We start from the raw sequence: 12,898 nt of genomic DNA on the forward strand, positions 1-12,898 counted from the left end.
GACAGCACTGGAATACGTTTCCCTTGTTGTTTTAAGTTATTCAATTTATGTCTGCACCAAACAAGTGCACCAAATATCACGAGGTGAGTGAGTGAGCGAGTGAGTGAGTGACACAGTCCTGTAAATAGATATAATTGTGATGTGGGCTGTCCACTGACGTTGATTCTATAATAAAAAGCATCAGGAGCACCAATGCTCACAGCCGGCTGTAATGGACCCTAATTACTTCACCCTCTGCACAGTTCCATGCGTGAAATGAAATCACTCTCCTACGCATGTAGAGAAAGGGGGGACGGCCATAGACAAAAAAAGTGGGAGAGTAACATATAAAATGTGGTAGAGATACTGAATATGAGGACAGGAAACTGAACTAAAGGCACAAGGGAGGGAGGGAGGAAGAAAGTCTGAGCAGGAAGGATTCCTGGAAAGCCTAGTATACCCGGTCTTACCCTTTGTTCCCTTTGCACACAATGTGGCTGTGTTTTCCTTGACTTTTCTTTGTAGCAAAGGACTAAAGCCATCTCTCCTCACTGCTGTCGTCCTATCTCCTTCACTTTGCCTACCTGTCTTTACTCTGTCCATTTATCTCTTCCTGCCTTTCTCTCAGTCCTCCCTTTGTTCCTCTGCTGTGTCCTTCTCTGTCAGCCTGTCTTCTTCCTCGTCTGCCCTCCTTACTCTCTCTCTCCCCATGACATGAACAGAAAAGGAAGGCTTTGCAGTCCCAGAGAGATCTATTGCTTCTTTAAACCCTTTCATGGTTTCCTCTGTTCCTCTCAATGGGCCTCTCGACTCAGCCCGTCTACCCAGATAAAGGTGATAAGCCATTGGCTAAATGTGCATGTGTGTATGCATGTATGTGTATTTCTGACTTAGTCTACTTTTGGGGACACACAGACCAGCTAATTGATAATGGCTTGTCCAATTAGGAACAAAAACTTTGTCCTCAATTGTGAAAGAATTTATTTTTGGGTCAGTGTTAAGGTTAAGGCTAGGTTAAAGTAAGGGTACTGTGTTGTGGTTATGGTTAGGGTTAGGGTAAGTCTCCAGGAAATTAATGTTAGTCTATGTAATATCCCCAAAAGTGACCTACGTAAAAATGTGTATGTGTGTGTGTGTGTGTGTGTGTGTGTGTGTGTGTGTGTGTGTGTGTGTGTGTGTGTGTGTGTGTGTCGAAGCATGCCGCATCTGAAGCTCTTTTGAATAGTGTGAGACAAATTCACTCCACTGCTCTCACTTAAACATAAAGGCATAGAGGAGAAGACATGGAATTACTTCAACTCTGACTGACAGGTCTTATTGACTCTGTATGGTCTCATGGATTGGCCGGGGAAACATTCATTTGAACCGGCTGACCGGGGCTTCCACCATCACTTGAAAGATCCCTGTAGCGTGCAGCATTACCACACATTTCTGATATAATTTACTGTGTGTGTGGATTTGTGGGTGTGTCAGTTATTGTGCAACGATAATATTAAAGTATTAATGACTGTATAATACAATCCAAAGGGATCAGTATCTAATACCTGGGTCCCACTCTTCTAGTATTTCTTATTCGATTCATGCTAACATGATGTTATTCATCTCACTATCCCATTTACTAGCTTTTTCTGGAGTAGAAATCAGCTTTTTAGTTTAGTTTGCTTACTGTGCAGTCTCCATTCTGACCTGGAAGGTTATAAAGGTAGTAAATCTTTTTCTGTTTTTAAATTAAACTTAACTACTGAACATAAATTATCTCTTAATTCCATTCCAGCTAATTTAGTGCTTTAAATAGAAGTAGATTTTTTTTGACAATTATGGTGCTGTATTTTGTAATAAAAGCAAACATAGGCAGATACATTATAATAAATGAATGTTGATTATATGATGCTGACATGGCACTATGGCTACAGACAATAGTTAATTTAAAGCAGAGGATCCCTTTAACCTCAAACTTATTCTCTGAAATGCAATCCTGCCGCAATGTATCATAACGTAATTTATCATGTTTTTTGTTTGACAACAGAAACCTTCAACCAAATTTCTCTCTTTGATTTATTGCAAAATAAATGTGAACTCATTTTCTAAGTGTATGGCTTTTATTTTGTCGCTTATTTCATCATGTATCGGTATTTCACTTTTTATTGGGAACATTACATGAATTACAACTTGAGTTTCCTACCTCCAGCCATCAGTTCTATTGGTTACAACATTACACTCACCAAAATAATTGCAGGGATTTGAAAATGTGCCCACATTGCTAAAAGTCCAAACAGGGAACAAACTTGAGTGTAAACTGATCATACAGATCAGTCAAAATAATTTGAAAGAGAAAACAAAGGCAAATAGTAAAATTATTGCCTAAACTGTTAGTATCCTGCTTCAGTTTTGACCTAAATATTTGCTGTAATTGTGCACACTGAGTTTTCTTATAATGAGAGATTATTAGATAGTACAGGTTATATTAATGGTAGGTTAATATTACCTAACCCTAACCCAAATTAGGTGGTAGCTAATCTAGCAAGACTGTCAGCTTGTTTACAGCCTTCATGACTGTCTGGCACTTGTGTTTGTTGCCCTGTCTGACTTATTTTTCACAGTGCCGCAGTGTTCTGAGATCTCAGCAAGTACTTTGGTTAGTACCATGTTGTCATAACCATTAAAAGCAGAAATAAACCTTATTTTCCTTGACATTATCCTAATATGCATCTTGAGTTAAAAGTACATTTGAAACCATCAGGGAATCAGACCATGCAAGAGTTTGTGCACTCTGTATGTATAGACCTGTAAGTGTTTATACATGTGCACATCTGCAGTTTATGCTGTATGCATATGTGTCCTCTCACCACTGGCTGGAGCTGTGTGCCGGGCATCATGGCGTTGGCGAGCTGCATCTGCTGGGCCAGCATGGCCATGTTTTTCTGCTGGATGAGGTTGTTCCTTCCATTGATCTCCAGCTGGGTCTTTAGGTGAGGAGGAGGATGCAGGTACTTACAATTCTCCCTGGAACAGCGGCCCTGAAGGGTTGAGACAGGAGGAGAAGACAAGGAATAGAGGGAGGGATGAGAAGGATAGAGATATGGAAAGAGGTGAATTCAACTTTGACTGCTGCCTTATGTAAGAAGTAATGAGCCTCGACTCAACTTGCTGCCCTCCCATTTAGTAGGTGCTGAACTAACATCCCTGACATCTGGGCCTGCCACTGGGTTTGTCGTGAAGAAGACAGATCAGCTCTGCTTTCTTTACCCCCTTCATGACCTAAGCTCTGTGCTTGAGACTTTCATATATTTTTTCAAGGTCCCAATGAGAGACAAATTATCTCCAAAAGCAGCGATAAAGAGGATTAGCTAGACTATCTGCTTCTGCTAACAGACTGTAATACACAGAGCGAATGAAAGAGAGTCATGGAGAATGACACTCTGGGTTTACTGCATTGAGTATTCAATGTATGTAGTGGATTATCTTTCTTGTTACATTTAAACAGTATTTTCTCTTCTGGAAATAAATGATGTTACAAGAAGTTCAAAAAGCAGTCCCTCTAGGATTTGGGAGAGTTGTTTTTGAGATTATTGCTGCCTAAAATGCTTGATTTTGCAGTGGCTTTCCTAAAAAATAGTGATACAATTTGAAATATGTTATTTGTGCTTACAAAATTGCAGGAATAGGGAAAAATTGCAAGCAGTTTTTTAAAAAAAGAATAGGCTACCAATTAAGAGTCATAATAAAAAGCATATAGTTCTATTTTTCTGAACATTTTCTGAACAACAAAGCTGTATAAAAAAGAAAATACTGCACCTTGAGTTCCATTTATCAGCCTTTATTAAATAAATGTATCTCCAAACAGGATCAGTCAATAATGCCATCAAAATGAATAAGAATATAATTTAATTTCCAAATTGTGTGTTTTTATGTGCAGACAGCAACTGAGTAACTAAATGCAAACCTCATTTGGTGACATTTGTTTTGCTCGGTCTATGACATCATTTTTGTTTTCAGGTGAGACACCAGAATGCACCGCAATGGCAGAAATTATTGACATGAAATGCGACAAATAGTTCAAGTCAATAGCAGTTTGTTGAATTGGTCATTTCATGTGGAAAAGTTGCGCTAATTTAGAAAAATCGCAAGCTATCAAAATATATATTATAGTGAAATGGGAAAAAAGACACACATGGCATCTTGACATACAGCGAGCGAGCGAACCGGCGATGAAATCTCGTGCGGAACTGTCCTGATATACAGCGTGACGATTTTATCGCGAGTATATTCCAAACCAATCAATTATTGAAGGGCTAGCTAGCCCGTCAACAGGAAGCAGCATGTACATTTCAACCAATAAGAAGTGTTTAGGGGTGGGACACAGCCGCAAAATTCCGTCCAGATAGAGACAGAGCAAGCGATTTTTTGAGGGGTGGGCGTCATCGCTGGACAGGGCGATGTCGCTTGCGGCATGTCAGGAAAGGCTGATTGAAAATTCATGCATTGTCATCACTTTTTCTCGCTCGCTCGTGTCGCTGTATGTCAGGATGCGGTGACACTGTTTTTTACATGCTACCTTAACTGCTGCCAAAGAGGAATTGTTTTGGGATTTTCAATTAGCAAAAACCCACACTCTCCTCTATCCTGCAGTGATACAGTAGTCCTTCAGTGGCTGCCACCTTAGAAGCAGTCTCACTTGGTGCTGGATGTTTAACAAGGCCCGGTGAATCACTATTGATCTCCTCCCAATTGAGATGAATGAGTTATGTGTCAATATTTTACACCATTTCAGAAAAGAAAAGGCTTGGAGAACCAATGTGGGATCAATACTTAATTAGAGACTTCTATGACAATAAACATACACATATTATAGCACTATATCTAACATTCTGCTTGTGTCTATAGACAGTGAAGTATGCGTCTGGGTGCTGTGGGTGATTATATTCATCCAGCAGCCGGCAGCCCAAGGGGAGAAGGAGGGAATGTAATTTACACTCTCATAATGCCTGCTCCACTGAACACTCCCCCAGATAGGTGTAATATCTTAGATATCTCTACCTCTTTTTTTTTCATAACCCCCTTTTCTCTTTCATTCCCTTCCTTTCACCTCAATCCCCACATATACCGAGCCCCATGCTGATATTTGCTCACCTAATCATGAATACAGAGCAGTGTAAGCGCAGAGGTGCCGCTGTGATCTGTGTATGTAAACATGTTCATGTGTTCCGGAAATGCGAAACAGAAGTGCTATGCTCTCACTGTCTCTTTGTCGCCTCTTTCTTTTTCTATCTCCTCAGTCTTTTCCATCAAAATACATCCTCTGCCCATCTCTTCCCATCTTCTGCCCATTACTCCTTTATATAAATCTATTTCCAGGGAATGAGGAGACCAACCCTGCGACAACTCCACAGTGCCACCTCCCATGGGGAATTAAAGGTTGGCTGTCATGCTACTCCTTATCTCGGTGAGATTACCTGCTGCCCACTGCGGCCCACAATGACACCTGCTTTCACAACATAACACATACAGCCTCCCACTCTTCCTCTTTTCCTTCCATTTCTCTTCTTTCTACTCCTTTCCTTTCCTTGGCACTTGCTATCTCTCCCATCTCTCCCTTTCATTTCCTCATGCAGTATGTTCTGCCTAGCTACAGCGGGAGAGATACTTTGCATTGGAGAGCAGCAAAATGTCAAGAGTTCTTGCAGCATTTTCATTGGCTGAGAGCAACAGTATTCCCAGCGTGCAGACTGGCCTAGAGGCACACATTAACAATGCTCCTAGTCTTGCTCATCCCTGTGTGGCTGTGACTATTGATCAGTGCTAATTGGTTAATGTCTTTTGATTTTCAGGGCACATTCCCTCTGGGTGACTAGACTCCAGCATGTCAACTCCAGCCGTGTGTGTGAGATTAGCTGGCACAATGCAGAGCTTATTGTGACAAAAAAAAAAATCCTCCAAGCACTATTTGAGGGCACTCTCTTCATTTGTTTGTAGCTTTTTAAATAACACTTTTTAATATGGTAAGCTACATTTTTAATAGTTATCAGTTGCAAAGTGTATTAGTTTTAATGGTGTGGCTTTGGATGCAAATTACTAGTCTACTACATTAAATTTTGTTCAGACATTCATGGTTCACAGATGATGAATCCTAATGAGGGATCTTCTGACTTTTCATCTAGTGCTAAAATATGTTTTTGGTGTATGACCAAATATTAGTAATATAGTATTATATTAACTTCCCCAACGAGCCCCAGCTTTTATTTATATTTTGTGATAGTTCTGAAGCAAAACTTTAAGTTCATCATTAGTGCACAATTACCACCCAGTGAATATAGCTGCAAGAATTCTTGTTAATTGATTCTCTAAGACGTAACATTTTTTTCCAGTACTACAGTACCTGAATTGACAAATGGTAAACTTTACACCTGCTAAACATCAGCATGTCACTGTGAGCGTTTTATCATTTGAAAATGATTAGCTCTAAAGTAAGGAATATTTTGTGATTAATCATTAATCAACAGTAGAAATTAATTGCACATCACATACAATGTTTACCAGACCTTTAATTTGGTTTTAAATGTGCTGATGGAACTACAGCTCCTCATGTCATCAGGTGAGTTTTTCCACTAAGTTGTGGATTTCAAAGGGAATGCTGACTGCCCAAATGTAGTGTGATGAAATGGTATGATACAATCTCTTATAGAGGATATTCTGGAGGATCTAATAGAACTTACTGAGTGAGTAAAGTCACATACTGGTGGAAAGGCTACAAACTAAGCACAAAAATTTGAAAATAATATAAAATTCTCAAAGCTCAGTAAACTATATTTCTCTGGTATCCTACAGTGATGGAAATTAGCTTTTTGTCCAGTTTTTAGAGTTAGTTTGACTCAAGAGGTTTTATGGCTGTCTCTCCAGCCTGCACCCAACATGTAATACAATAAGACATATGGAAAAGAATCATAGCTTGCACAAATAGGTTGGCTGCGTCCAAAGAGAGACAGTTTTTAATATGTCTAAAAGCTACTGAGTTCTACTTGAATGAATGAATGAATGAATGAATGAATGAAAGAGTGCAGAATATTTATCAGCTGAAATTGCAGTTGGAATACTGGAAATGTATTCTCAGCAAAGTTTGAGGGATATTAAAGGAGGCTGGAAGGAAGGAGACATAACATTATGATGGTTCAAATAAAACTTTGTTTGGGAGCGTTTTTTCTTTTGACGGTTGTATCCTCTCATTTCCTAAAGGGCAAGGTCATTGGCTGCTTAATCAATTTTAGATGTAGAAAAATGAAGTGTCATTTGTTCCAGAGTCACTTACAATACAACACAAACTGATTTGGATAACTTTCATCATCATTATGTTTCTGAAAGAAATACAGCAGATTATGTTGTTCCTTTGGAGATAGACACCACTGTTAAGACATTGTCTGGATTAGGTATTATTATTAGGATAAAGGTGAAATCTGAATTATTATGCTTGTAGTAATGAGAATTTGAATCTACATTTTATCAGCTACATTCAGAAAGGTCAGTACCGTAACATGTTTCTCCATCCCTCTATTTTTACCAAGAGCCTCATTATCTGTTGCTGTTTTGCTGTTGTCTGAACAGTTCAGTCCTGCATGAGCTTGAAGTCCCTGTCGATCACTCCCTGCAATGCCTTTTCCTGTCTCCTTTCTCTGTTTTTTTCCCCACTGTCTAAACAGTGTCAACACAGGTTAATGGTGAGCCAGTCTGATCCAAAGCAGTGCTCCCTCTGGCTAGAGTGTGTGACCACCAGACTCCACTCAAGTTGACTCTGTGCTGCCTTCACTTGTCCCCCTCTGAGACACTAATATGCTAACAGACAACCTGCATCTGTCTCTCACGCACTCAGTCCTTTCAGCTAGTCTGGACTATCTGTTAATAATAATAATAATAATAATGATAACTTTATTTTGTATAGCGCCTTTCACAAAACCCAAGGTCACTTCACAATAACAAGAACCACAGACAACTACAGTACAGTACAGACAAAAACATACATTTAGCTGGCAAAAGCCTTTTCAACATTGATTTAAAAGAGTGCAGAGTTGGTGCCTGGTGAATGTCCTGAGGGAACGAGTTCCAAAGTGTAGGAGCTGCCACACTAAAGGCCCTGCTCCCAAAGGTTTGCCTTTTGGTGCGGGGAATAGACAGGAGGCCCAAGTCAGCAGAGCGCAGGTCCCGTCAAGGGTGGTAAACATGGAGGAGGTCCATTAAGTACTGGGGTGCAAGGGTATGAAGAGATTTATATATATATATATATCTTTTGCACCGTACGAATTATACTCTTTCCCCATTCAAAACTACACAACGTCTTTTAGCATATCAGGGTAAAGGTTTGATAAACAGCACCCCCACCTGCAGTTGTCTCATCACCAGATATAGATTCTGAAAGTTGAACCAATTTGCTTTTGCCAGGATAGTTGCATGTGGCAAACACAGTTTCACTTGCTTTTAATTGCTTGCCAATTAAAAGCAAGTGAAACAGCTGTCACAGCTTCGTACACTTAAAGTGTGTGCGTGTGCATATACGAGTCCCTGCTGGGGAATGGAGCATTCTGCACATATAAATCACCTTGGCCTCATTACACCAGATATCTTTCAGCCATATTTCAGCTCCTGGACACACACTTACATGCACATATGTGTCTAGACAAGTGCACACACATACACACCATTATGGGTTTTTTTAGGATAAAAGCAAATAATGGTGTTTGGGGTGGCAGAATGTTACTAATGCTTATTAATTATACTTAGGTGAATTACAGTGGCAAAGTATGGAAGTATACAAGAACACACAAACAACCTTTTATACTGCATCCATGTCCTAACCTTCAGTTACTTCAATTACCACTATGGCATTTTCTCTTAAGTTTCATGTATCATGCATTTGGCTGGTTGTGACATCAGCAACCCATCCCACAACCTTCTATGGCAAGTACTGAAAAGTCAACAAGACCATCCAAAAAAACAAAACATCAGTGTTCAATAGACTTCGTTTTGTTTTTGTTTTTTTTAATCTTTTAATACCCTCCCCTGGTCTATTCCCCCTAGATACACCATATTTTTAAAGCAGTGCTAGTCAATATTTCTGGATCAAATGACTATGTATGATATGAAAGGTGTCACTCATAGTGACAAACCCAGAGTCTGCAGAACATTTTAGCATCTTTCAGCTCATTGTTGTTTTACTTTTCTTCTTTTTAGAGCCCACAACTTAACTATTTTGGTTTGCTCTCACCACTTATGGATCTCTTTTCTGTGAAAATGTATTAAAAATTGCACAGTGCAATACCTGCCCAGCACCAAATGGCAGACAGACAAAGTTAGCTATTAGCTGGTGAAAATGTTGGAGCACTTACCATCTGCATGCTCAGGATCTGGTAGAAACAGAGCTAAAGAGTGAACACTGGACCTATATTCACCAGGTGACCAGAATCACATCTCCAAATAAGTGCTAATGTTGTACAGTATTGGCTGGATTTAAAAGCAGCTAACTGTTCTGTGACAACTTCACCATATAACCCTACGATGTCAGAGTGGTGTTTGAATGTTGTATTACCTTTTAAATAATAATTCAACTGTTAATCTATTCATCTGTAAATAAATAACATTTCAGTTGTATACCATGCGTCGTCCAGGGATTATATTCATAACAAGGAATTATCATATAAATTACAGTCTTTGAAAATTCAACATAACAACAACATAAAGTCTGTGGTGAAACGGTTAAGAGGGAATCTGACATGATACTATTAATAATGCCTTATTGTACGCTGCTGGACCTGAGTACAAATTTCGTTTCATGTACAAACATGTAAATGACAAATAAACTTGAATTGAATTAAAGGACACAAAGCACTGTTTTCCTAGAGAGATTATTATATACCCTTGTATTATCATACAGTTAACACAGATATACAGATGAAAAGATTCCATAAACAAGAATAGATTCTTTTCTGAAAATGTGAAATCTTAGGCTGCCCCTTGCTAAATGAGGCACACAATATTCACATCTATTCTTCTAGTTGCTTTCTTTTTTGCAAAATATAACAACCAACTTCATAAGAAAGCATAAAAGATGTTTGAAACTGAATCATTTCAGTCTTATTGTGTTATTGCACATGATCCAGCAGCATTACTTCCTTCTGGGTGTGTGGTTCCATTACTCTCAGAAATCAACAAGGCCATGTTGCAGAAAAGAGGCTTAAAGATTTTAAGGGACCCCTCCCATCCAGCTAACTGCCTACTGAACTTTCTCCCCTCTCATAAAAGACTGAGAAGCATAAAAGCAAGAACATCAGGATTTAAGAACAGCACGTAGCCCCAATCTGTATGACATTTTAATAGCCAATAGTTTTATGTATGATTTTAATTATTATTGTTTATTGCATTGTGCACTTTAACATGGATTATATTATTTATTCAGCTGCTACTGCTCTCCCTCATCAGGTGCCTCAGTACTGTTTTTCTATGTTCTAATTATTTAACTCTTACTTGGATTTTATTTATCTTATTTATGCACTTGTTTTTGCTTGCTGAGAGTGAATATGAATGACCCACCGAAACAAATTCCAATTGACTATGTCGATATGGCAGTAAAGTATTGAATCTTGAATATGTTTCTTTTGCTCTATCGTTTTCATTGTAATCCCACTCCCAGTAATATTTTCCTTCCGTTTATATCTGGTCCTTATTTCTCCCTTGACTTATTTTCACTCAATTAAAGGAAATAAAGGGATACTTTTAAATTATAATGAATTCAATGTTAAGGATGCCCTGTTAATTAGAATTACTCATACCCAAATCTGCAAAGCTGATGATCGGAACTTCTGGGTCTGGGTGTTTGTCAAGTCACTTACTATATTCCATGGGAGTGTGTGTATGTGTGTGTGTGTGTGTGTGTGTGTGTGTGTGTGTGTGTGTGTGTGTGCGCACGCTGTGGGACTATATGATCAAACACTCAGCCTGTCAGTCTCATTTGTTGCCTGTGGTACTTTGGCAGTGCTCTGAAGGATGTGTCTGTGGAATCCCAGAGAATAAAACCCATGGCAGAATTCCACTCACGGACTAGCAACAGAGACAAAAACAAGAACAGAAGAAGTGGAAGGTAGACAGTCAGAGAGAGGTACGAAAACCGAATGCGGAGTGCGGTTTTCCTATTAATATTAATCAAAGCAGTCTGTGCCAGTGATTTGAGCAGTGTCTTTGCTGGCAAATATCTACATCCTCCAAGGGCTGAATGGCGCATTGCTTTCCACCAGGCCCTTCTGCATGTTCACTCCTGTAATCACCCATTGATTCTAAATGATCTTTTAATCTACCCATCCTGAATGACTCATTCCAGTTTAACCACACATAATCCAACAGCCTCTGATCTTTTCCGCATTTTCTCTCTGCTCTCACTGTGTCTGATCTCCCCTCAGACCACGGCTGCTGCACAGTGAACACCGTGACCAGTGTGACAACTGTAGAGCTCAAGTCTGGACGGCCCCCATTCCAAACCCCTGTGCATTATTAATTCTCCCCCAATGGCACCACCTCTCCCTCCTGCTCCCAAAGACAACCATCAATCAAGAAAGCGGTGTCTGGATGAGGGACGTGATGAGAGTACATAAGCATACAAGTGCATGCATGCACACACACACACACACACACACACACACAGACACACACACTAATACACGGGCATGTGCTTTCTTGACCACAGGTTCCTGTTGGCAAGGATACGTCAGACAAATTATGACATCAGACACAGCACAAAGAACGGCCTGTCTGAGGACTGAGAGTGCTGCCAGACTGGCCACAACACACACTAACACACTCACACACATTAATACGGCATATTAATGTGTTAAGCAATACACTCCAGCTGCAAACCACCGGTCTATGCCGCGTGGTAGGAAGGAAACCTGATGACAAACATTCTTTTTTTTGTTTTTTTTATCCACACAATCTACAGAGAAAAACATTTTGTTTCTTTCGTCCTCTCTCCCTCTCCATCCCCTCGTGTGCCACTGCTCATACTAGATGTCTATATAAGTCTCATTATCTCTTTCCAATCATCTATCAAATCTGGAACACCCCTGGTGCATTAGTATAATAGCCTGGATCAGTTAATGGCCTTAAAATCCCATTTAACTGGGCAGCGGGATAAGCCGTTGAGACAAAGAACAGAAAGATGTGTGGACAGAAGAATCACAGACAATGATGGACAGAGGTGACACAGCACAGCTAGTAGAAACTATAACCAGAATAAAACAGCTGATGAGTTCACAGAAAAAAAAAAACGCTGCCTCAGACAGCGAAGCTCCTGCGCGTCACAAATGACGCAGAGTCCACTCAAAGCTTTTAGCTGTAGTGCTCAATTAGCCACAAATTACAGCCCCCAAAAGCACTACTTAGCATGGCAGTGTCTTAGCCTGTTTTGGGTGGATGCCGGTACAGAATCGTTATCACAGGAAGCTAATGATGGGGCAAAATCATTAGCCGTCATGGCTAATGATGGCACTCTGCCACTGTCGAGCGGAGCTGTTCCCTGTTTGTCATCCACTATTATACATGGCTGGAATGTCTCATGGCTCAAGTGGTCCATGTTAAACTGACATTTAGCTGGTTCATTCATGGCGATGTAGAGGAAAATAAAAGTGCTGGTTATTTATAACCTGATCATAATAATCATAAAAGACAAAAGCATTTTTTTCTTTGCACGTTCTCTATTTTCATTTATTTTAAGCAGTAAACTTGTAAGACATGTACAAATGTAATTTAAGATGTTGTTACGGAGCAGCAAGGCTTAGTTGATTCATAAATTAGTCTATCGACAGAAAATTGAAAGTATTTTAATTATCTTTTTACCAAACAGTTGCTGGTAGCAGTTTCTCAAATGCAAAGACATTTTCTTTTTTCA

General features: G+C 39.6%; 1 protein-coding gene across 6 annotated transcripts in view; it reads right to left on the bottom strand.

Annotated features, from left to right (window-relative positions):
* The window catches only part of LOC128360383 (muscleblind-like protein 1), a 68,079-nt gene that overhangs the window by 14,094 nt on the left and 41,087 nt on the right, over positions 1-12,898 (bottom strand). For all 6 annotated transcript variants that reach the window (XM_053320800.1, XM_053320804.1, XM_053320803.1 and 3 more), the window contains one exon: positions 2,826-2,996. In XM_053320800.1, coding sequence (XP_053176775.1) covers positions 2,826-2,996 — 171 coding nt within the window. The remainder of the gene's footprint in view (positions 1-2,825; positions 2,997-12,898) is intronic.

This window comes from Scomber japonicus, chromosome 6 (genome assembly GCF_027409825.1).
Source record: "Scomber japonicus isolate fScoJap1 chromosome 6, fScoJap1.pri, whole genome shotgun sequence".
Taxonomy (NCBI): Eukaryota; Metazoa; Chordata; class Actinopteri; order Scombriformes; family Scombridae; genus Scomber; species Scomber japonicus.